The sequence below is a fragment of the Leopardus geoffroyi genome, chromosome D4 (assembly GCF_018350155.1).
Source record: "Leopardus geoffroyi isolate Oge1 chromosome D4, O.geoffroyi_Oge1_pat1.0, whole genome shotgun sequence".
In the NCBI taxonomy this organism is placed as follows: Eukaryota; Metazoa; Chordata; class Mammalia; order Carnivora; family Felidae; genus Leopardus; species Leopardus geoffroyi.
Genome location: NC_059342.1, coordinates 68,218,871 through 68,243,526, shown reverse-complemented (window position 1 = coordinate 68,243,526; position 24,656 = coordinate 68,218,871). Strand labels below are relative to the sequence as shown.

The 24,656-nt window shown below is 47.7% G+C and overlaps 1 protein-coding gene across 16 annotated transcripts in view; it reads right to left on the bottom strand.

Moving 5' to 3' along the window:
* The window catches only part of ZNF462 (zinc finger protein 462), a 140,580-nt gene that overhangs the window by 60,342 nt on the left and 55,582 nt on the right, over positions 1-24,656 (bottom strand). For 9 of the 16 annotated variants that reach the window (XR_006710474.1, XR_006710475.1, XM_045470060.1 and 6 more), the window contains 8 exons: positions 21,291-21,540; positions 15,133-20,747; positions 14,197-14,361; positions 13,932-14,032; positions 12,528-12,615; positions 12,329-12,432; positions 9,220-9,338; positions 4,933-5,124 (listed from right to left, as the gene is read on the bottom strand). Coding sequence is in view for 13 of the 16 variants with exons in the window: in XM_045470060.1 (XP_045326016.1) it covers positions 4,933-5,124; positions 9,220-9,338; positions 12,329-12,432; positions 12,528-12,615; positions 13,932-14,032; positions 14,197-14,361; positions 15,133-20,747; positions 21,291-21,510 (6,604 nt within the window). In the remaining 3 variants the exon portion in view is untranslated. Of the gene's footprint in view, positions 1-4,932; positions 5,125-9,219; positions 9,339-12,328; positions 12,616-13,931; positions 14,033-14,196; positions 14,362-15,132; positions 20,748-21,290; positions 21,541-24,656 lie in introns of those variants that run through there. The other 7 variants (XM_045470069.1, XM_045470068.1, XM_045470064.1 and 4 more) reach the window with 6 other exon arrangements.

The window sequence follows — 24,656 nt, the reverse complement described above, 5'->3', positions numbered from 1 at the left end:
ACACGATTTTGTTGTGCTTTGTTTTTTTGTTTTTTTTCAAAGATACGGAGAACAAGCCAGCCGCCTCCAGGGTCAACGACTGTGTACATTTGTCTCTGCTACCAGGTGACCACACTAATAACGTCACACCTCTCCAGCTCTACTACACTTGCTGTGTCCTTCTGAGAGTTAGAAAGGCTTATACTGTGTTTCAACCTTTGGTTTCCCACCTCTAGAGGAGGTGTGGTTATACAGGGAACAATGACCTGTTTAAAACACTTCATCAAGGTAGATCTTTTCCTCTCACAGAATATATCAGAAAAATCTCTGTTAAAGCAGTCTCTGAGGGTTCATCTTTACGAGATTTGCCTCTTGAACTTTACTCTTAAATGGGAATGAAATAAATGTACCCCCCTACAATTTGGTTCTGTGGGGTTACTTAGACATAAGGGACTCAATATAAATTAACTGAATTGAAAATTGTGATGTCTCCAAGAAACCGCTGGTCATTCAAAAGAAGTATTCAATATGTACTTATACCTAACTGTCCCCATTAGAAACCAGGGGACAGAACCAACAGCATACCCATGAGTGCAACAGAGCACTGAGGAAATCATCACTAGAAGAGTTACCAGAGTAGGGGCGCCTGGGTGGCTCAGTCAGTTGAGTGCCCAACTTGGGCTCAGGTCATGATCTCGTGGTTCACGAGTTCGAGCCCCACGTCGGGCTCTGAGCCGACAGCTCAGAGCCTGGAGCCTGCTTCGGATTCTGTGTCTCCGTCTCTCTCTGCCCCTCCCCTGCCTGTGTTCGTGCGCGCGCTCTCTCTCTCTCTCTCTCAAAAATAAACATTAAAAAAACATTAAAAAATGTTTATAATTAAAAACAAAGAATAGAAAAGCCAACTGAAAAGTTCTAACAAAAAATCTTCTACTAACAGAAAAAAAAATCACAAAGCTCCTTACAACATTTTTCTGCTAATTCCTAACAGCATATAGACTTCCCCATTGGGCAGACTGTATTGAGACCCACACTGTAAAGAGAAAAAGGTAGCATGACCAAAAGTTCATGGTGTTTTCCCTAGGTTGAAGAACTATGTTATCCTCATTCACCTTATTTATTTTGTACCTGGTCTTAGTGTCTTAATTTCTGTTTTAAACACATCACAGTGGCTATTCCTAAAGTTGGCAGTTCCACACAGCGTATCTGGGTAGGCAGAAGAAACAAAATAATCTGTTCTTTCGGGAAAATTCAAGGGAGGAGAACAAGGAAATGTCACCACTGGCCTGACTTACAAAGCATATAGCTCAACTTTAAATGACATGGCCACTGCCCATGTATCGTGCAGCTTCTGAGACCCAAACAAATCTCCTAACTAAACTCTGCTATGCTAGTTTCTTTGTGAGTTTATAGAGGTGCGTATCTATGTATTTTTCTGTACTGAATGCAGAGACTTGGAAAAAGCGTGATAAAACCAGTCCTATATTTTATAAGGCAGAAGGAACCCAGTAAACACAAACACAGAATGCACTTCCTTTTGTTGACAACCTTATGATTTCCCCTTAATGCATTGTTTAGAATAGCAATTATGTGTCATTTCCCATTATCCTACACACAGAACCACGGTTGCTTTTCCTTCCAACAACTGATCGCAGAGAATATAGAAAGGATTCTTGTGCTGGTGAAACATGTCAAGACTGACAGCCCAGAGCCCAAGAGCCCTGTTTATGTACAGAACCGGTGTGTGGCCAGGCAGCTGGGTGAAGCCTCCCCTCCACCTTCTCTCGGATCCCCTCCCTCCCTTCCTCCCTCCCTCCCTCCCTCCCTCCCTCCCTCCCTCCGGGCTGGGAGGGAAGGCAGCTTTGGAAGAACCTTCTTTTCTCAGCCTGTTTCCTCTTGCCAGAGAAGACTGGCTCGCTCTCAAGACTGCAAGCATTTGACCACTGCAAATAACAGTGAGCATGTCAACTAGTTTTATTCACATCCCTCACTAGGGAATCGGAAAGCCAAGGACACACTGGTGATTTCCCTGGTTTTATGGATCTCTACTCCCCCCAGGCCTGCAACACATTTTCGGTGCCTGCGTTCACAATGTCCTGGCATCTGCAGTGTGGGAAACCCGAACTGAGAGCCAACAGCCCCACAGCTTCTCCCTATTAAAATGTGCAATTGGATTTCACATGCGTGTTTCAAACACCATTCAAGGCATGATTTACAGGCTACTGTCTAGCCCCACAGCTGTTTTTTCATGCCCCAGACTTAGTCGTTTCTAGGAATCCACCACTCAGCCCCCTAGCAAATAGTCACCCCAGTCTCAAACCTCTTTGGTCATTCCTGGCCATCCAAAACTAGGCAAGACCCACGGCAACGGTTCAAGACAGTATTTATTAAACGAATAAACTATTACTCTTTCCATGGAGTTACTCGCTCATGAGAATAGCCCATTTGATGTCTTCTTTCTGTTTACCCGCCTTCTAATCAAGCTTTTTTTAAAAAATCAAATTAAACTAATCATCGCTGACCCATTGATAAAGGTTATTTATATACGTTAAAAATGGTGTAGGTCCAATGACTTCTGTGTGGGCCTCACTACAGAGCTGCCACCAAGGGCTTTCACGGTCGCTGTGTTCTTTCTACAGAAGGGAAAAGAAAACACTTTTATATATTGCAAATTATCTTCCTGTGCTCGAATAAAGACAGACTCTCTGTGTTCAGCAGAAAGTTAATATCCTACCATCATGTTTCTGCAACCACCCACCCCAAGGTCCTGACCTCATCTTCCAAGAATCTGAAATCACTCCCCAAAAAGGTTAGACCTCAGGCTTAGGGTTATGGTTGGTTCAAAACCATGCTGACAGTCTCCTCTATATGTTTGGTCTTAAGCTGTCAGAGGACCAGAATCGTTCTGTGTTCATTTATGCTTCTTCCGTGCCCAGTGCAGCTTCTTGGCAGAGTAAGGTCTCGGGTACAGTGAGGGATCTGTGGGATTCCCTTGCCCTGTGACTGAGGCCCACCTTTCAAGGGAGGAGGACAAAGGGGGAAAAAAGGTGTGCTATTGAGACAAAGGTCCCAGGAAAAGCCCTTGCTGGAAATGGGGTATGGACGGATCAATTTCACCCAAATGGCTCCGCAGGTATAGCATCCATTTCAGATGAACACACTTAATTAAAAACCATGTTAATAAATATCCTACAATTTACGTCCAATGATATTTTGCCCTTTGTTGTAGCGTACCAATCTCTTCCGATGAAGAGAATCTCAAGGTCCTATTTCACATGTGCTCCCTGCCTCATCCCCCGCCCCCCACCCCCAGTTCTGAGACTCCAAGTTTTCCAAGAAAACAACAACAATATGCACCAGACTTCCTCCTATACTTTAAACTAATGCACAGCAATTGAGAAGATTCACTTTATTACAAGCCACAGTCATAATAACAAAGCCTATCCTTGTTAAACCAAAGTCCTTTAAGACAGGAATACCGGTAAGGAGCACTTGTGTTTAACACAGCATTTGATGACTGAAAAGGCGAGGCCACCCAGTTCCCTATCTCAATAAAGGCAGCTCTAGTCTCGGAACTCCTCTGCCCTTCTCCTTCCACAACTGTCTTTCTGCAGACCTCACGAAGGAAGATTATTCGTTGACTCTTTTGATAATCTGATAGTCAGACCACGTTGACACGTTGGGCTGTCAGATCTGCAGGTTACCTGAAGAGACTATCTTTTTACTTTAGATAACTCCAAATTCATACTTCTTAGAAATGGCCCCAAAGGCCAAAAGTGCAACGAAAGGATGAAAATCACAGCAATGCAATGACCATTTATTAAATACCCACCATGTGTCAGATGTGCTGGGCGTTTAACGCGTGTGCCTTTTCTCCTTAATCTCTCAAGATAATCAGTGGAGGGAGTATCGTTATCCGATTCTATGTGCCTGCAGAAGACTGCCCGGGAAAATACAACTGGCATTGAGAGAAGTCAGACTCGAAGCCAAGCCTTTGTTGCAAAGAGCCCATGAACTTTCCTTCCAGTCCCACTAAGCTCCTCCCAAGAATGAAACAGTAGACCTTGGGAACAGTTCGTTCCCAGACTGGGAGGAACTCGAGCTGGTAGTTGATGTCTGGTTACTGGAGGTGCTGCAAAGGGGATTCGAGCACGAGAGGCAGGGAAGGAGCAGCTCTCGGGTCTTCCACATCCCTGAGAATCTGCATGCTTCCTGCTGTCCTAAGCACCTGATTCCGCGGTCACCTGAGGTAAGCCGAACGACCAAAATGCCTCTGTTTTTCTTGGTCTGGTCAAAACAATAAACCAGCCTTTTGCTCCACCCACACCCTACAGCTTTGGGTACGCGGCCAGTGAGGAGAGTCCTCCATGGCTTCCTGTATTTCTTCTGAAGCTCCAAGCCTGGGCAGTTAGACCCTCCTCCCAACTGCTACTTCCTCAACATCCTCTGGCTCTAGGAAATCACATTACCCCCAAATTATCTTGTGACGGAATCAGACACACTTGCCCCATCCACTCCCCCTTCCCTCTCCTCCTGTTTCCTGTAGAGCGGAGAGGGGCACCCAGACATACTTCATGGGTTTTGTTTTTGTTTTTGCTCTTTGAAACAAGACGGGACATAAGTAAGTAACTACGTAAACAACGAAATAAGTCTGCCTGGCGTCCTATCCACTTTCTTGCTTGCAACCACACCGAAGACTCCCAACGCTAGTCCATCCACACAGCCAACGCTCGCGTGAGTCTAGACTGACATTTCTGCCGTGGCACCAGACACTCACCGAGGGCACTTCACCTTCCCACTCCAATTTCTCTACGGTTTCAACCTTTCCCCATTTCTTCCTTCACTTGAACCATCAGGTTTTTGCATACGATTTTCCTCTAGAAAGAACGACTGGCAATTGATCCCAGCCCTCCTCAACCTTAGGTGGTTAGCTGGGGCTTGGGAGCCCAATATTACCATTAGAGTCTTCGACTTCTTCGGCAGGGGTGGCTTTCTGGGAGGAGTGGTGAGCGTGTGAGGAGAGCAGACTGACAATCCGTGGCCTGGGGAGGGTCAGGGCTTTTCCGTGGACCTTGAGGGAGTGTTCCTTCAACTGGCTGATTGTCATGGTGGAAAACGAGCACCAAGAACACTTGTAGGCATGTTCACCTGGAAAACGATGGTGGGAAGGGGCAGAACACGAAAAAGAGGGAAGGGTGTAAGGCGGGGTGGAAAACAAAATGACATAGTTAAGTCACGCGAGAGAAGAGAGAAGTATCTCTGCAACTTCATGGTCTAAGAAGCTCTCACGGACCAACTACCTGCCCCTTCCCACAAACACAACACTCCTCTGGGATTGAAACTCTTCAATGAGCTCTGTGATCAAGTGACCTGGTCCCTCTTCATTTCGTGCTCTACTTACAGGGATGAGCCTATGAACTGATTCCCCAACAGGGAGTGAAACCAAATGCCCATGATCCCTCCTTCAGAAAGGTGTCCCAGTCTCTCGTTCTCCCTCTTTCCACTTGAGAGGACCATGTTGGCTTTCATTCCAGGGCGCTTTTTATCATCTGCAGAATATAATACGCTTAATTCTTACTCCAAGAACCTATCAGGGGCTTTCCAAGCACAAGGTAACTAAGCACAAACTCTATTGTGCTATTTTCATTCTTTACGTCTTCGCTGACTATACACCTCCTCAGTTCCACCCATCCTAGTTTTTTAGGGGTTTTTTTGTTTGTTTTGGTACCAGTTCATAAACCTCAGCATAAAACTCCATGTTCCTACCTGATCAATAGTGCAGAAATGAGTAAAAATAAGTCATTTCTTTTTTTCTTTAAGTTTTATTTATTTATTTTGAGGAGAGGAGAGGGGGGAGAGAGAGAGAGAGAGAGCAAGAGAGCATGCATGCATGGGGGAAGGGCAGAGAGAAAGGAGAGGGAGAGAATCCCAAGCAGGCCCCACACTGTCAGTGCGGCACCCAACACAGGGCTTGATCTCATGAACCATGAGATCATTACCTGAGCCAAAATTAAGGGTTAGATGCATAACTGACTGAGCCACCCAGGCGCCTGAAGTCATTTCTTTAAAAGAGAGAAAGATAGTTGTATATGTATAAACGTGTGTGTGTATCTCCAATATTCTTCTATAAACAGGACATTTCAGTAAAAGTAGGCATTTTTAATTATTTTTATACCACTGAAATACGGCACAGATTACTACGATCCAACAAGACAATGATTTACCTTTGCCCTAAGTCAGCTTTTAAATTAACCACATTTTAAAAAGCCAGGCTGTGAAACGGGCATGCTTATGTTGTCGGACAAACACTGGTTACATCGACTCAGAAAGCAATTTTGTTTTCTTATGACAATAGGCTTAGAATGCTCACGTTTGCAGCTAGATAGCTGCACTTCTCAGAGTTCCTATTAAGAAAATATTCTTTAATTTTCTTTAATGTTTATTTTTGAGAGACAGAGAGAGACAGAGTGCAAGAAGGGAAGAGGCAGAGAGAGGGAGGGAGACACAGAATCCGAAGCAGGCTCCAGGCTCTGAGCTGTCGGCACAGAGCCTGACACGGGGCCCGAACTCACAAACCGTGAGATCATGACCTGAGCTGAAATTGGATACTTCACCGACTGAGCCACCCAGGTGGCCCTAGAAAATACCCTTTAATACATAGGGATTTCCAGGAGTATGGAAGCAATTAAGTAAACACCAACACAGCTTCTTGATGAATGATCATTCATTAAAATAAATTCTTGAAGAATTTATAAATATTTTAAAGGGTGGAATATATAAGAATTTATAATATAAAAAGCAGCAAAAAAATAAAATCCTGACACTCAGAAAAACAAATAAAAAGGTACAATATATTGTAGATTAAATTATAATCACAACTGTTAAAAAATCATTATAGAGGAAATGGTTGAAAGGAAATGTTATCAAATGTTAACAACAGTGGTCTTCAGATAATAAGATTATGGGTGACTGGCTATTTCTTTCATTTCCAAAATTTCTCTAATGAGCATGAGTTTTTCCACATTTATTTTTAAGGTGAAGTTTTAAAAACCGGAGGAGAGGAAAGAGAAGGAAGAGGAGGGAAAAAAAGGAGCAGAAAAGACCTTTAGCAATGAAAGTCTTGCAGGCCAGTGGAAACGACCTGTGGACAGATGAGAAGGGAAACCCCTGCCCCTGCTTGTACTGAGCTCAGGCGGTTGCTTCCCGGCCACCTTGAAAATCACTAAGCGGTTTCCCACGTGAAGTGAGCACAGCATCTCCAATTCTGCCTTAAGCCTCTGCTTTACCGCTGATGACTCCCAGAGCATGTACGGCCAAGAAAGCCTTGAAGAGAACTACGGAGAACCTTGAGTGACGCAACAAGCTATAGCCCAAGGCAGAGGAGAAGTTCACAGTCAGATGACCCAAACAAGAACATCAGTCACTTGTCTCCCCAGCTGTTATCCAGGAGTCAGGATAATGGCGGCTTGTGAACAATGGTGTTTATTACTATGATAAATATGAATATATATAATATTAATTACAAAATAATAATATACATGTAGATGTTCATATATATTAATGACTGTATTATAATACTATTGCCTTCCTTAGTCCATTTAAAAAATTTTTAATGCAAGCCTGCCACATGAACCTGGTTGGGTAGTTGCAAGTAGCACATCATAAAAGAGAATTCAAACCCAGATTATCCGATCAGACTATAGGATTTCCACCCTTTAAAATAAAACAATCCATCCAGAATAGACGAGAGGAGTCAAGAGTTCTGGAAAATGTGTTTGGCTTTCTCTAAATCAAGCCACTCTCAGTGGCTAAAAGCCATGCCATGGACACCAAGGTTCCAAGGTGTGCAGAGAAACAAATTACACTGTGTCCCCACCCCACTTCCCGCTTTCTGAAGGCTTCCTTCTCGTCAACCAGTGAGTACAGAAGGCCAGTCTGCTTGGTCAGCTCAGTGCCCTGGAGTCAGCAGGCAGCCTCTGGCACTCTTTTCAAGTCCTTCCCACAGGCCAAATCATTTACCCAACTCCCACTGCTTAAAGTGCTTTTGACAAGGAGACCTATGAGAAAAACTCCCCAGGATGGTGTCCCAACTGAATAATTTACAATATACACACATTAGGAAGTAGTGGTTTGAACCCTGAAGCTTCTTACTCCATAGCCTTTAGAAGAATTTTCCTGAAAATATAAAAATACTAACAGACGAACAGAAGTCCATATAGCCAGTCTCCCCGTCCCATCCGCAGCCCAGTGGGGCGTAGGGCAGCTGGATGGCCTCAATGGCTTTACTCCATTGAGCCAGACCAACAGGACCCAACACCAGGAAAGGTGGTCCAAACCTGAGAGGGCCACGGGGTGCTGTGGAGCTGGGCTTCTGCGAGTGACTGACGACACCACAGAGAGGCCCCCAGACCCCACTCCACTGCCTTTCCTGCAGGACACCTCTTTCCTCTCTTGGCTGAGCTCTGATTTTGCTACCTGTGGGCATCCTCCATCACATGCAAAAAAGAGAGAACAGCAGCATCTTGTCAGTGATAAGGATGTAGGTTTTTGTTCTGGAGTCAAATTATTAGTGAACGATCTACATGGCCTTGAATGGGTCACTTAATTTTGAGTCTCTGTATCCTCACATGACACGAAGGGTGACAACACCACCTACCCTTTAGGACTGTCATGAGGATTAAATAGTATGATGAATATAGCATGCTTAGTGCAGAGCCTGGCAGGTAAGGGATGCCCATGAGGCAAGCGCAATGAGATGGAACAACAGAGTTACAGAGACCAACAAATCTCCTGGACACTCATGACCCACAGTCATTTCTTATCTGATGTACAGCAACATATCAAAGGGCATCTCGTGAGAAATCTCACATGTCTTGAGTACTTTGTCCCTCTGAACTTCCTCAAGATTATACTTTTATTTTAGTTGGGAATTATCTTTAGTGGATGTTAACAATTCATGCATTTCCATTAGAAGGGCTGGGTGATTTAGAAATTCCTCTAAAAACCAAAACCTGTTAGTAGGATTAATCAACTATGACATGGGTGACATGGGCTTGGTAGCATTTTGGTTTTGGGTGATTCTATAAGTTTTCTTTGTGTTTCTTCGTTAGATTAAAATAGAAATGAGCACGCAACCATGTCAAGAAAACCTTCTCCTGTGTGGGACAAGAGACTGAATTTCACTCAGGGAAGACCACTGGATTTCCAATTCAGAGAACCTGTGCATCAGGGAGCCTAACTCACCAGCATGAGCTTTGAGTATATGTGTTTTCAGCCGGCTGTTATAGGAGGACTTGAAGGAGCAGAGTTTGCATCGGAATGGTTTATGGTGTCCGTGGTGGGTTTGCATGTGGCGATCCAAACTTGATGGGGCAGAGAAATAGAAGAGAAAGAAAAATGACAGGATTATCAATTACATGTATTTTCTCACTGCCCTTTTCTAGCAATCCCATTTCTAAGGTGTTCAAAGTCATTTTGTTACTTTCCAAGGGCAACGCTTACCCAAAACAACAACAAAAATGGCAAGGGTGGCCGCACCTGTTCCAAAGGGAGGGGAGGCTAAGGGAAGGAAGAGATCAAGAGCCTTCTTGGATTGAGAGACCTGGCAGTGCGAACAGGCCATAGTAAACCCTCATTTTCCCTTCTCTAGAAGCACGTCGAATTGGAAGAGGGCATCCGAAGACAAAAGGTAAAATATGGAGAATTCAAGTTTTCTGCCAAGTCAGTGAGGAGTACCTATCAAATAGTCCTTTAACTTATTTCCAAAAAAAAAAAAGGAGTTAGAGAAATTTTGCATTTAAAAAGGACTTTCTTTTTAAACCTCAGTCCTACATCCGTGGGGAACACTCAAGAGGGGAAGGGAAGTGTCAAAGTACTTGAGCTACTTGCAACGGACTGTCATGTTTCCAGCGCCTTTGTAAATATGGAGGCAAAGTGCAGGTGTGTTTGAAGAAAGTCATGTGATCCAAAGGCCCAGTCATCCCTTCTGATAAACAAAACCATGTTCGCTGTACCTCAGTCTTCCAGAGCAACTTATAAAGAAGTTATTTAATTATAGTGAACTCCCAGTATTTCATAATGATTGCTAAAAAAAATAATAAATCTACCAAACAAGGTGTGGGAAGAAGTTCTAATTTGTACCAGTGCCCCAGAGAACTAGGTTCCCTTCTAAATGACTCACATGGGATCGGTGCTGCTTACCATTTAAATACATAATGTTCTCCTGAGCTCCAGAGCAGCACTTTCAGTCGCCTCCGGACCTCTCCCTCTGGGTGTCCTTTAGCTTCCTTAAACTCAACTAGCCCTAAACAAAGCCATCGGTTTTTCTCCTCCGAAACTAACGCTCTTCCTCATTTCCTTGCTTCTATAGAGGACACGACCGTTCTCAGTCAACCAGACTGAACCCCTAGGTGCCTTCTGTACTTTACTTTGTCTCTCATCCCTCACTCCCTGCATGAAGGCAATTTGTCCAAGTCACGAAGATCCGACTTCCTTTAACCATTCCCAAAGTCCCATCCGAACTTCTTGGATCAGCTACTACGACTGCCTTCTAATTGCTCTCTCCCGTCTTTTTTTTCAACTCAAGAGCATGAGCTGTGGAGTCAGGCTGGTTGGGATCAAACCCCAGCTAATGCTTATAAACCGTGTGGCCTTGGCAAGTTACATAAACCTCCTCACTTTTCTTACCCACAAAATGGAGACGGTCATGGGACGACACCTCGCTGGGCTGATTTAAGAATAAAGTGAGATAATACCTGAAGGCACTTAGCGTGCTGCCTGACACACAGGAAGGCTCAGTAAATGTTAGCAATTATGACTTACTCCTTTCAGAGACTTCCTTTTGCCAGTACTATAAATGACAAAGTATTATTTCCACATTCGAAGACTCCAAATATGGTCTCTACTCAAGTATTCAAACTTTATCTTCCATTATTCTTTTACCTAGAACTTACAGATTAGTGACATTGGACCGCCAGCTGGGCCCCCACGAGCCTCACACTCTGCTCCACAGCCTTATGCTCTCATCCCTTCCTCCAGGTTGCACATCCCTTCCGAACTCTTCAAGTCCTGTCTTCCTACTTTAAGACTCGACTCAAATGCTCCCTACTCCGTAAAACCTTCCCGATTCTTCCACAGTGGGTGGATCACTTCCCTTCTTTGAAGCTTCATAGCATTTTATTGCTGTATTTTTGAAAGATATGTGCCTTATTTTGCTGAGTCATTTGTGAGCTTGCTGGCTTGATTTATAACTCAACTAGACCCTAAATTCCCTTAGCGCACTGACCATGGTCTCTGCATCTTTTGTATTCCCCTTTATATCCACCCTCCCAACGCCCCCAGCACATTGCTTAGCACAGGGCGGATCCGTGTATGCGCTACGATTTGTTGAGATTCTACGGGGTGTCAGAAAGCAGGCTAGATGCTGCTGAATAAATACTTCTTGAACTCGTGAGAAGTACACAGTGGCTCTGATGACACAGATGAACCATGAGGCTCCGTAGAATAAAGAGTCTGTAACCCCTCCTCCCTCTGTAAAAGCATCGCCTCCTCCTCCCTTTCAACAACTAACTGCACTTTATCTTTTTGAGAAGCAAACAGCCCAACATTTATTTTAATTATCGTAAAAATAAACAGCAGGTCAGTCTCGCAATCGGTCACCGCCATCCAAGACGGTGGGACACATTGTTGCACACGTACCTCTCTTACACAGTTCAAAGACAAAGGCAACAAACGGTGGCTTCTTCTCAGAACCATCGCTTTTCCCATCACCCCCGAAAGCCTTACACAACACCCCAAATCTACAATTCCAAAGCTGTGATGGGCCTCGGGCAGCTCCTTCTCCTCACTGGCCCTGTCCTTCAAGCATCCCTTTGGCATCAGTAACTTCTTTACTTTTCAAGATCTTTTTCAAGATCAAGCAATGATCCTTTGGTCACGTGGGTCGACAGTCCTAATTTCACCTCCTTACGCCACTCAGTTTCCCAAATGGAACTTTATTTCCTCAACTGATGATTCGTTTCTGGGTGAATGTCTGACAGATACACCAGGACATTTGTCTACTTTCTGGTCTTCCCTCTTGTAAATCATAGCAGTGCCTCCAAAATACTCATTTAAAAAACGCCTGTATTTGCCAGGTGTAGTTAACGTTAGGTAACCTCCTATTCTCAGTCCCATTTGACAGACAAGGTGACTGAGGCTCAAGGGAACGTAACCAACGACACAGCAGGCACAAACCTTGAGCGGGGCTTTCTGACTCCTCCAAGCCTCTCCTGCTCTAGCTTAGCTGAGCCCTAGCTGACCGCTACGGCATCTCCTCCCCGTCACCCGCTTGCGACCAATCGATAGCACTTACTTGTGCCTGAAAGCGGAAACAAAGGAGCAATACTGGCAGCTGTACTTGTCCTCGCGGGTAAACATGGCCAGGGCCAGATGGCTCCTCTCATGAGAACGCAGCCCCTGCATGGACATCAGGACTCTGTCACATTGACTACAATGGTATCCCCCCGGCCGGGTTTCATCCTCCAACATTCCATCAAGCAAGCAGTGTTCACCATCCACCCGGTCCACCAGGGCGCCAGTGGCATCTTTGGCTGCTTCCAATCCATCCAGGAACAAGTGGGAGGGGTCTTCGGCCTCCTGCTAAGAGAACCACACACACACACATGCCCCACCAACAAAATAAATATCCAGCATCATCGTCTCCAGCTCTCCTCCTCTCCCTTCATTCTCCCAAACTCCTCAGGACTTCCTGGTAAAGCTTCCTCCCCTGCCTCTCCAGCTCCCCCTAGAGGGAGGGCAAACCCGACTGCCACTCTTCATGCAGTGCTGGTGATCTGAGGACACGGCTGCTACTGCCTGGGAAGCATGAGAGAGGGGATCTCCCAACTGTGGAGACAGTTCACTCACTTAGCTCCCATCTTAAAAAGAACACACTGCAATCCCACTCGAACCGACAGAAGGCAGAGTTAGGGTGATGGCTCAGAGAAAAGAAAGGAAGGAAGAAAGGAGGGGGAGAAAAGCAGAGCAGTCTGGGCATCTAGGAGCCGTGGGCCCCCCTTGGAAGTGAAGGAAAGGGCAGGATCCTGCCCCTCGCCATCCGTGCTCACCCCCACCCTGCGGAGGGTGACTTCACCCACTGACTGAAGGCTGCTGTCGGATCCACCGAAAAAATTAAGGAGCAGCCTGGTTCGAAGTCACGCATGTTTGGAGGTGACTCCGTGGGTTACTGATCACACACGAAGAGCTGCTCTGTCTCCCTCGAGTGAGTCCAGGAAACAAGCCTGGAACACACCGAGGTGGCGTGGAAGAAGCGGACCGCCGTCGCCCCTGGGCGCCACCGTTCTGCGGACAGCCAGCGGGCTTCAGTCTTCAGTGAAGAAAAGCAGAGACTTTATACGTCCATGCTACGTGGGCAAAATAGGACACAAGATCAAGAAGGGCAGATTTCACGTATCTAGAGAGAAAGAGCAGAGTCCTGAACTCACTAACTTCTCTGCTCAAAAATACGCGCTTCGCCACGTCCCGGAAGGCAGGGGTGGCGGCGTGGCTCCCGAAACGGGGGCTGCTGTTTAGGATTACGACGTTCAAAACGGGCGGCCTAGTGAAGGTCAGGGGGAGCAGGGGAGGCACTGGTCAGCGACAAACCGGGAAAGGGAACGAAGGAGACAAATCGGGTCAAGGGGTTCTCGGGGCCTGCTGTGACTGGGGGGCTTTTGGTTTTAGACTTCACGTTTCTTACACTCCTCAGAGGACCCAGGGTAAGAAGTAAAGGATTCTCCTGGGCTCTCTGCACCGTCAGCCAGATGAGAACAGTTAAGAAGTCACGCAGTGGGAGGAGCAGAAGATGATGGGAACAGGACCCACTTGATTCCTTTCAAGAGCTCGGGCAACTTGGAAGAGCAAACACCTAATGGCACTAAATGCAGAACAGAAGGGCGACCCAAAGCCTCCTGTACCGAGAGGCCCGGATCTTCTGTTTCCACCAAACTATCCGCGTGGAAGGGAACCAGATCGAAACGCGACCAGGTCGAGACACGTAAGATGAAGAAGGTCCAACCTGCAAAAGAATCAAAACAAGCCAGACCGATCCAAGCACAGCTCAGGAATGCCCACATTCTGGGCTGCCCTTTCCTGAGCTGCTTTGAGCAACGGGGTTAATAAGTAACTCGAATGGCTCACACACAAGAGCGCTCATCCAGACCCCCCCGCCCCAGTTCTCACCTTCACGGCGGCGGACACGGCCGGGACGCTGCCGTACTGGACGTGTTTCCGGAGATGATTGCAGATGGCTCGGAGCGTCGGGTGCACTTCCACACAGAATTTACACTTGTAGCCCACCACCTTCCTCTCCTTGATCTTTGGCACCTCTTCTAAGTGACCAAAAGGCTGGTAAAATACAGTGGTAGCCATCAGTACTCCGAGCCCTCCCTCAAATGCCGGCATTTATTCTCGTAGCGTACTAGCAGATTTTATTTCAAAGCGGATTAGCAGGTTAAAAACCAAGGGAGAAATATGTGAGTATTTTTACATAACGAATTCGTCAGAGTCGTGGCACACTGCCTACTATGCAAAGTCTCCGGAACCCAAATATGTTACAGCTTGTGAGTAGAGAAGATGTCTGTGGAGAAGCCTCATCGTCACTGCCACCAGGTTATCTGCCTTTGAGACCAATTTCAACTACGCAGGTGAAACGTTGCACGGCTACGCCATTAGTGAACTTCTTGACCAAGACAAACAAACAAACAAAAATCTACTCCTGGAGATGTTAGGTTCATGTAGCCGACACTGCAGACCAAAACATGGCTGAGAGGTGCTAGTGACACCAAGAGACGGCCCACAGCTGCCTTAGAGAGCGAGCGTTGTCGTGTAAGTAGGCCTCAGATAAGGCTACTTGGCAGAAGGAAATACAGAGAAACCACCCCGGCCCTCCCCTGGGGAGCCTCGGGAGGGGGGAGCAGGGAGGGGAACAGGCCGTGGGGAAGGGTGAGCACAGAATGGGGGATAATCAGGCTCGAAACGTTTAATTGACTTATTGAGCTCTCTGGCAAGCTAAGTCACTAGGAAGCCTGTAGCAGTCTGGCTGGCAACGAAGAAGTGCATGTGGGCACCAGTGATGAGAGGCCTCCTGGGGGAAGGGAAATCAAAACATATCCTTACCCTCTCTTGTTTGAAATCTGCAAAAGCACCATCTGCATATTTCTGCTTGCTCAAAAGCTGTTTCCTCCTCTCCTGACGTTTGGCACGCTTCTGGAATTCCTCATTGTGAATGTTCAAGTGTGAGGTCAGCTCCGCTGTGCTTTGCAGTTTGCTATCACAGTGCTTACACTGGTAGGCGGGGCTCTGCAAGCGGGGGCCGCTGCCCAGAATGACGAAGTCCCTCTTCAGGTCCCGACTGTGGTGGTCAGTGTAATGCATACACAGCAGCTCCGCCGTGCTGAAAGACAGCTTGAAGCACTTGACGCAGCGGAACGGGAGCCACTCGATCTCCTGGGCCTCGCCTCCCTCCACCTCGGCTTTCTCGAAGCTGCCTCTCTCCTCCTCTTCCATCAGCAGCGGCTTCTCGTGCTCGTCGGCGTAGACGGCGGTGAAGTAGCCGCCCAGCTTGCTGGCGTGCTGCTTCTTGGGGAACACCCCCGGGTGGCGCTTCATGTAATGGGACACGATGCCCTTCTTGCTGAAGGACTGGAAGGAGCACAGGGAGCACTTCTTCTTCTCCACGGCCCGCCGGAGCTCCTCGCTGAGCTGCGGGGAGTCGTCCTTGGGCGGGGACGGGATGATCACCTTGTTGGGCTTGTCGCTGATGGTCCTGGAGGCCGCCAGGCAGTGCGTGTAATAGGCGTCGATGTCGTGGCGCTTCTGGTAGTGGGCCGCCAGCCCTTTGCGGATGGGGTTGGTGTAGGCGCACAGGGCGCACTTGAAGAGGTTGTTCTTGCCCTCGGGCTGGGCTCGCACGTTGTTGTGCTTGATGCGGTAGTGCCTGGCGATGCCCTTCCTCGTGGAGCAGAAGTACTTGCACAGCTGGCAGCGGAACACCGTGTGGGAGACCAGGTGCGAGGCAGAGAAGTGAGACGTGGACACGGGCTCCTCTCCCACCTCCTCCTCGGTGACGGACACCTGGGAGGGGCTCACCTCAGTGGTCATCTCGGGCTCGAGGGAGACTGGCAGCTTCGGGGGCGACTGGGAAAACACATCAAATTCAGGCTGATTGTGATACTTCTCGTAGTGGATTTTGAGCTTCTCCAAGGTGCCGTGCGTGTACGGACACAGTTTGCAGCGGTAGGCGCCGTAGCCTTGCTTGAAGATCCTGCTCGTCTCCTCCACGTCGTTCTGGGCGATGTCGGCGGACTGCTCCACGTCGTGCACGAAGTCCTCGGCGGTCACCTTGATGGCCGGGTGTCGCTTCTGGTAATGGGTCAGGACGCCGTGGATGCGGGTGTTGATGTACGGGCAATGCCTGCATTTGTAGACGGCGCCCGGGTTGATGTCGATGTCCTGGGCGAAGTCGGCAGCCTTCACCTTCATGCCGGGGTGCTTCTTCCCATAGTGGGTGAGGAGGCCGTGCAGGTTGTTATACTCGGACTGGCACACGGTGCACTGGTATGGGGTGGACGATATGGCGGGGTTGGCGGAGGCCAGCTGGATGCTTTTCTCGGGGGAAAGCCGGGCATCCTCCGGGCATTCGGCGTCCTGCTCGGGGAGCGGAGCGGGCATACTGTTGTCACAATTCACGGGGCCCACCAGCTCTTCGGACGGAGAGATGACATTCTCGATGGCGTCTTTCTCCTTGATGATATCCAGCAGCACCGACTCGTCACCGTTCATGGCCCAGGGATGGAATGCTTGGTAGTGATTGGTGATGTCCCAGATGGACATGGCCTCGAAAACACAGTCTCGGCATCTGTACGTTTTGGCTTCGGCGGGCATGGTGAGAGAGGGAGGGGATGGGTCGGGCCCAGCCCAGAGTTTGGTAGCCATGTAAGTATAGTCAACATAGTGTTCCGGATGCCTCCTCTGGTAATGTAGGAGCAAACCGCTGGGCTCTGTGTGGGAGTAGATGCACCACTCGCAGTGGTAGCCAGCTTCTATGGAGCCGTCTAGAAATGCCCACCGCATGATGGACGTGACTGTGGCCTTCAGGGCAGGGTGGTCTTTCTTGATATGCTTCCTCAGTGCATAGAAGTAGGGGGAGGTATACGAGCACTGCCTACACTTGAGCGCTCGCAGTTTGGTTTTGTCCCGCTCCACGGCAGAGGGGGCGACAAGCACACAGCTGGCAGGCTTCTTCTGGTTGCGGTCACAGAGGCTTCGGATGGTGGCCGTGTGTTGCCGGATCACGTCCGCATTGGCCTTGAAGTCTCGGTGCTTCTTCTGATAGTGAATGAGTACACCTTTGACCGTCCGGTTCCCGTAATCACAGTGCTGGCAAAAGAACATCTCATTCTCCACAGGAGGGCCGTCTCTCTCAGAGCTGCTTCGGTTCAGCTGTTGCATGGGGGCGGGTGGCCGGGGGGAGCCTTGGGGCCCCTCGGACCCTCTCATCATTGCAGCTGTGGGAGGAGCCTGTCTGATATATTTGGCAGTAACCTTTATTTCTGGGTGTCTTTTCTGGTAGTGGACAAGCACTCCCACAACTGACCGATTGCTGTAGGAACAGTGTTTGCAGTAGTAAAGCTCAGTACTGAGGTCTGGTGGCGGGGGTTGTGGGGGGGGTGGGGAACCCATGTTGGACATTTTGGGAGACATTGGAGCACCCACCTCAAATGATAATTGAGAAAGGGCAGAGCCCCTGTCCACAGACACCATTCGCATGGTTTTCTGGATCCTAAAGTAGGAAGCCTTTTCTTCAGGGTGTTTCTTCTGATAATGAACCAAGACAGAATGCATGTTGGGGCTTGCGAACGAGCAAACGTCACAATCGTAAACGACAACAGTGTTAACTGAGGGGTCCTTCTGATTTTCACATTCTGGAGTAAAGGTCTTTGAAGGAGTGCTTTTATTAAATGTAGCTGGCAGACCGCCACCGCGAGCCACGGGAGTGGAAGTCGCCATGCTCTTGGGGGCCGAATTCAGAATCTCCCTCAGCGTCTGGGATTCCGTACTCAGCCCTTCCTGCTGCTCCACGACGTAGCTGGAAAATATCATCGCGTTGTTAATCTTCACCGTGGGATGCATTCTTTGGTAATGTGGCATCAGGCTTCGGACATTCGGGCTCGTGTAGGAACAAAACCGACACCGGTAGATCAGGTCCGAATGGTCGAAGTTGAGTACATTCATGGCTTCTGGGTGGTGTTCGCCGTAGTGCTGCTGCAGGTCTTCGAAGTTGGTGTAATCGATGTAGCATTCCAGGCACCTGTACACTGCACTGTGATCGTTGGGGTCCAAGATGTACCTAAAGCTGAATTTAATGTACGGGTGCATTCGTTGGTAGTGGGTGCTGACGCTCCGGGCAGATTTGTTGTTAAAGTCACAGTGTTTGCAATAGTAAAGCCTTCCGGAGTCACCAAAGTCTGTGTTCTCGCTATTGTGCTCGGTTCCGTAGATAGGAGTCTGGGTGTTCAGCAGAGCGGTGTTGGCGACCTGGTGATCTTTCATGTTTGTTGAGGAGCCGTAATAATCCTCTTCGTCTTCAGACAGGGTGAGCTCAATCTCCGCGCCGTTGGTGGCGTTGTAATCGTGGGTGACGCTTCTGAAGTTGGGCTCCTTCTGGGGCTCCCCGGCATCTCTCGCCCAGATCTGCTGGGCCGAAAAGGAAGTGGCCACCTCCATGACTGGCTCCGTCGGCTCTTCCTCCCTGTCCAACTCCACCTCTATCTCCACTTCGTTGTCGTCCTCTTCCTCCTCGTCGTCCTCCACATTGATCACCGCGTCCTCCTGCTGCTTCGTTTGGTTAATTTTGCTCTGCAGGTTGCTGGCTATCTCGTCAATCCTAGTTCTCTTCTTCACAGGCGATAAATCGAGGGGAAAGTCATTGGTGAGCTTCCGGGAGGCCTTAGCTACAAAATTGTTCTTGGAGGACAACCCAAGAATTGAGGTCTGGCTTTTCTTCACAGTGTTGCTGGAAGAGGGGTGGCTGTCTGTCTCGCTTTCCAGTGGCAGGCTTGAGGGCTGCCCCTCGAATTTTGGCAAGTTGTCGCAGAACGAGTGTTTGTGCTGCTGATGGACTCGCAGCCCTTTCAGAGTCGTGGTGGAGTAACTACACATGGTGCACTTGTAAGGGTGCAGGGGCGGGGCTGGCACGGGAGGCTGTGGCTGCTGCGTCGGTGCGGGCTGGGGCTGCGGCTGCGCCGGTACCTGGTGCGGTGGCTGTAGCTGCGGTGGCTGCGGCTGGGACGGAGGCGGCGGTGGCGGCGGCGGTGGCGGCGGTGGCTGTTGCTGCTGCAAGGGATCCAGCAGGACTCCTGACTTCCTCCCATTGATGCTCGAGCTCTCGTAAGACACCACACCTTCATTCAGCGAGGAAGAAATGCTCTCACTCTGGGAATTCACGGCATCCCAATCTGACGCTGTACCCGTGTGACACTGTTTATGAGCGCCGAGTTTTAACGAGCTCTTGCAAGTAAACGGACACTCGTCACATTTATAGACGGCAGTCTTTCCGGACAAGTGGATGTTTTCTATGTGACGGGAGATGCTGCGTCGATGCATAGTGAGGAAAGGACAAAAGGGGCACTGGAACCTATTCATGAACCTTCGGAACGGAATCCCCTTGGTCTCCAACAATTTGTTGCCATCTGAGCCCATCAGCTGCTCCGCAGACATGCCGGAAGTCTGGTGATCCATGGCATTTAAGCCATTCTCGCTGTCTATTTCATTCAACTCCTCATCAGAACTGGAGTCATTCAGCATGCTGTTAGTTTCCAGGTCGGCAGAGGAGTTGGTCATGTCAGCCATCCCGTAACGCGATCTCTCCGCCAAGTTAACCAGGCCAGAGTTGTGAGGGGACTTCGGCTTCATCTGTGGGTAAGACACGGGTGAAAACTTGGAAGCGGACGAGGAATTGGGTCTCATGATGGAGTTACTGATGGAGCCGCGGAAGTTGGAGACGTTAGCGCTGGGCATCTCCCGGCTGGCAGCATTCATGGACAGATAGGTGGAATTGGAAGTGGGGCTGGGGGCGCTTTTGTTCTGCACTTCGGGGAGGTTCGTCCCTTCTTGCTGCTGTCTGAGGCTGGAAAGGATCTTGACCATACTGCGATGCTTCTTCATCATGTGGTCGCACCAGCGTTCCCGGCGGGGGGTCTGGTAGCTGCACCACTCACAGCAAAAGTTGCCTCGAGACTTGGTCAAAGGCTTGACCATAGACTCCAAGATGCTGCGCTCCACGACCTCTGCCGGCAGTTCTTTGCAGGGGTCCTGCAGAGACACGGGTGGGACCACGGGGTCTGGCATTGGAGCAGGGGCAGGGAGGGGAGCCGTGGTCTCCTTCAAGTTGTTTTTGTGATACATTTTCTGATGCTTAATGATTCTTGCCCTCCTCGGTGACTTGTATGTGCAAAACTGGCAAGAGAAGACCTTTCCAAATCCCTCGTGCATCATGATATTATAATTTAAGGATCCGGGAACAGGGGGTCCCGCCGAACTCCCTTCAGCTTGAGCTCCGTGGACCTTCCTTGTGTGTTCGATGAGGAGGTTTTTTGACCTGAAGTAGCGGACGCAGAACTTGCATTGAAAAAACTTGTTTGTTGGTTTGGGATTAGGGGCAATATGCTGACCGTAATATCCTGGACTGTGGCCATAGTAGCTTCCGGTCCCCAATGCGGTTGCATTTTGACCTAGAGAGAAAGCAGAAGGTAAATGAGAACAGAAAAGCAAACGAAAGAGAATTAAGAAATTCCATCATGCAAATCAATTTTTCTTTTCAGTTATTCTTCATTAATAAACATCACATTCAAAAGGCCTAACGTCTCGAGATGAGGCCCTGAAGAGTATTAACGAAGCACTGATGAACTAGACATATTGCTTCTCGCAGGTGAAGATACAGCGTTTGGCTTCAGGAGCAATACTCACCTCGTGGCCATTAATGTTCCCTATAGCTATAAAAACACAAGTTCCACACGCTGCGATATTCATTCTAGAATTTTACCAGACACTCTCTTGTCCTCCAAATCGAAAGGGAACTGAGAAACATAAAGAAGCTGAAAGGGCAATAACCTAGGATGCTCCAGAAGAGAAACATGATGCCCAGACCACAAAAATGGCTCCCAAGGAGCAATAAACTTTGACAAAGCCACACATATCAAGAACCACGGCTACAGGCTAAAAGTAGACGAGCACCATGAAATAGATCGGATACGCCGAGATTCTTCAAGATTTACCTGATAAATCCTCTGCGATCGCAAATTCGTCCTTTATAGAGGAATACTCCACCTCTGTCTGATTACTGGCATTCATGGACCCGGATCGTGGCTCGTTAGCAGTGTCTTCAGCAACATCAGTTGGCTGCAGAAATGCCGTGTGGACATCCTGAATGTGCGCCTTGAGATCTTCATAAGACGGGGCTCTGAAGTCACAGCCATCGCACTGAAGCACCTCCATGATCTGGGCCTACCTTCTCACATTAGGAACCTATGACAGAAGTCAGAACAAAGCCTCTTAAGAAATGCACTAACTGCATATCCCAAGTTGATGGGGCTACAAGTCCATTAACGGAAAAAATTCTAACATCGGCAGATTTCCGTTACTGAACTCTGCCAGTTGGAACACTGGCCAAAGACACGCAACCAGAGATAATAGGGACAATGTCCTTGACTTTGTAACTTCAAAGAAGGGGGGAAAGCCCAAATAAACATTTTCCAGTTTGATATAATAAACGTATCTTGAAATGCCATTTGTCAAGGAAACCCTTCAAAGTCTAACCGTTTTAGTAGTTTCTGAATTTCTTGACTGAATTCAAATTTCTTGGTAAGTCAATACTGACTTTGATTCTGGCTTGGACCCATTTTTCTTTTGAACTAGACCCTTCTCAGAAGTAAAGAGGATTGTCTGTACAGAAGAAAGGACAAATTTCAGTCTTCATTAGCTGTTTTAATATTCTAACACATTTCACCACCAAATGGTGAAACAGTACTGAAGTCTTGGAGTGGTGGTAGAGAGAGCTTTTATTATACCTTTTATCATTTGAATACCTTAACTGATATTGGGGTACACCTCTTTCCTCCTTTCCCCAAACAGTTTAGTCGTGTGTGTGTGTGTGTGTGTGTGTGTGTGTGTGTGTGTGTGTGTTTCATAAGCTAAATGGTTATTTTGCTTTTTACTACCTACCAATTATAACCTAACAGCTTCTCCAATCTAATTAGGTCATAAAGTATTTCTCATGAGATTCTCAAACAACCAACTTTATATGACAATCCAGTTTCTAGTTTAAAGTCACACCTTGGTACCTCGATTTACATTAAGGTAACAGACACAGTTTTGAAGAGGGGCTTCTAAGTCATGACTTTCTCTTTTCCCACTTCTCTCCTTCACAAACGTGAAGCGTATGCTCGCACGCAAAAAACTGTGAACTTGATGTAGAATCAAGCAAAACTTGCCCAGCTCCCTTCATTCTGGTATTCACTGTGTGACTGAAAGACATAGATGGCTTCACATTAATTCAATGGAAAGGCTCACCATTAAGAAGTTAAAAATGTATTAGAAAGTGCAGTTTGTTCTATCTTAATATATACCTTGAGTTGAGATACCTGGTTATTATCTTAATCGGTGAGTTAACTTCATTGAGCTCACCGCAAACTCTACTGAATCACCGTAATCTAGAACCAGATGTCCAAGAACTAAAGCTGTAGCCAAATCTTTCTATACTTTTATTGTACAGCAAGCTTCTATACTTTTCTGGCAAAAGGTAAATTGTTTCTGCAGGGGGAACAAAGTCTAGTGATATGTCAACGTGGAGAAAGGAGCCATTGCGGGCGGGTTTTCTATGAAAGAATGCTCCTGCTGATAGCCTGCTAAAATAACTTCTGGCAAGTCGAGCTCTGGACAGACTGAGCTTGCAGAGTGAGACACAGATATTTACCTCCTCTTCTTTCACCCAGCAATTTATCCTTTTTCAATAAACACTGAACTGTGCACCAGAGTCTTTTCAGCTAACTAAGTCTCAATATTCCAGATACACAAGCTTTTATGCCTAAGCACCAACCCAAATTGTGTGGAAGAGGTTGCTATCAGCTCTGGATCAAATTACAGCAGTCACTGAGGCCCCACCCCACTTCTCCTTTCGCACAGTCCATTAGACCTGAAAACAAATTTTTCCATGGTGCAGACGACTCCTGCATTTAGAACACTTCACAGAAAAAAGCAGATCATCCAGTGTGCACTCCCCATCCCCCAAGCCTAGCCCTTTCATCTCAGCCAAACAAGCCACAGCTCTGCTGAATGTGTTTATCACACTTTCAAGAGATATGAGCTCCTGCGTCACTGAAGCTCTAAGACTCACTAAGCTGCCCTAGTCCTCTGAGCTTTAAGGAGCAGCCATTTTAGCTCAGAGCTTCTCCTCCGTGCACAACATGGCTTCTCTGGGATTCTGCTAGGCTGACAATCAGAAATGAGCAGTAGAAGAACAGGCTGGGCTCCTCCTATGCTCTTCTCCTCCCAACAAAGAATGAACTGTTTTCATTGCTTTCCGAAAGGCAGCACCTTTCTCCTCCTCAAATGTCATTCACCAAGATCTCGGAAGGTTCTTTTATCCCATGATTGATAAGCTTGTTCGTTAGTCCCAGCAGAGCACTGGTAATTGCAGGACGATATCCTGGACCAGACCCTGTTCCACAGGAGGATTTGGGGGTGGGTTGGGGGGACCTCCAGAATGCCTTGGCTTCTTGGGAGTCGTCCTTCCACACACAGAAGACATACCATCCGACTCTGCTTGCCAGATTCCAAAGTCTAATGACCTTTGTTAATCACCAGCCAGTCTGTCTGCATCAGCAGACCCTGCCAACAGACACACCCTTCAACACAAAGGCTGTAGCTATTCCTTTTAAAAGAGGTTCTCTGAAAGCTCCATTGTGTAGCCCGAGAGGAAAACAAAATCTCTTCCCTTCAAAACTTCAAGCCTTTAGAAATAATGCAACAAAAGGCTTTCTGCTGTGTGTCTTTCGGAAATTTTGAGACTGGTTTGCACAACATCAACAAAAATTCTGGTCCTGCACAAGGAAAGGAGGGCACCTTCAGCATTGAGTCATCCACCCGGAGATGAAATTCATCTCTCTGTGCAGTTCTCTTAATATCTTGGTGTCTTCTGAAGCTGTTATCAAGGATTCTAACTTCGCTGGATGCAAACACAAACCAACAGCCTCCTTGTTCTGCTACAAAGGAGATTAAAGGGTTAGGAGATCAGAAAAAAAAAAAAAAAAACCCACTGATTTGGAAAAAGAAGAGATGATGAAAGTGATTTCCTAATGGGTTCTAGCTTTAATGTTGTTGCAGTCTCTACCTCAAAAATAGCTCAGAGCCTTAGAAGAGGTTAATCTCCAGGCTGCCGAGAGAACCAGCGTCAGGTACAGCTGAATGGCCCTCAATCTGATGTCTGCACCACGCACGGAAATGAGGACGGAGCCTCCTTTGAAAGCCATTTTGCCTTTGTGTACACATTTCTCCTGAAGACGCTGACAGAAGAAAACAGAAATTTCCAGCAGGGCCTAAACAATCAAAAGAAACGGAAACTTGATGTGCTTATGAGACGGAGG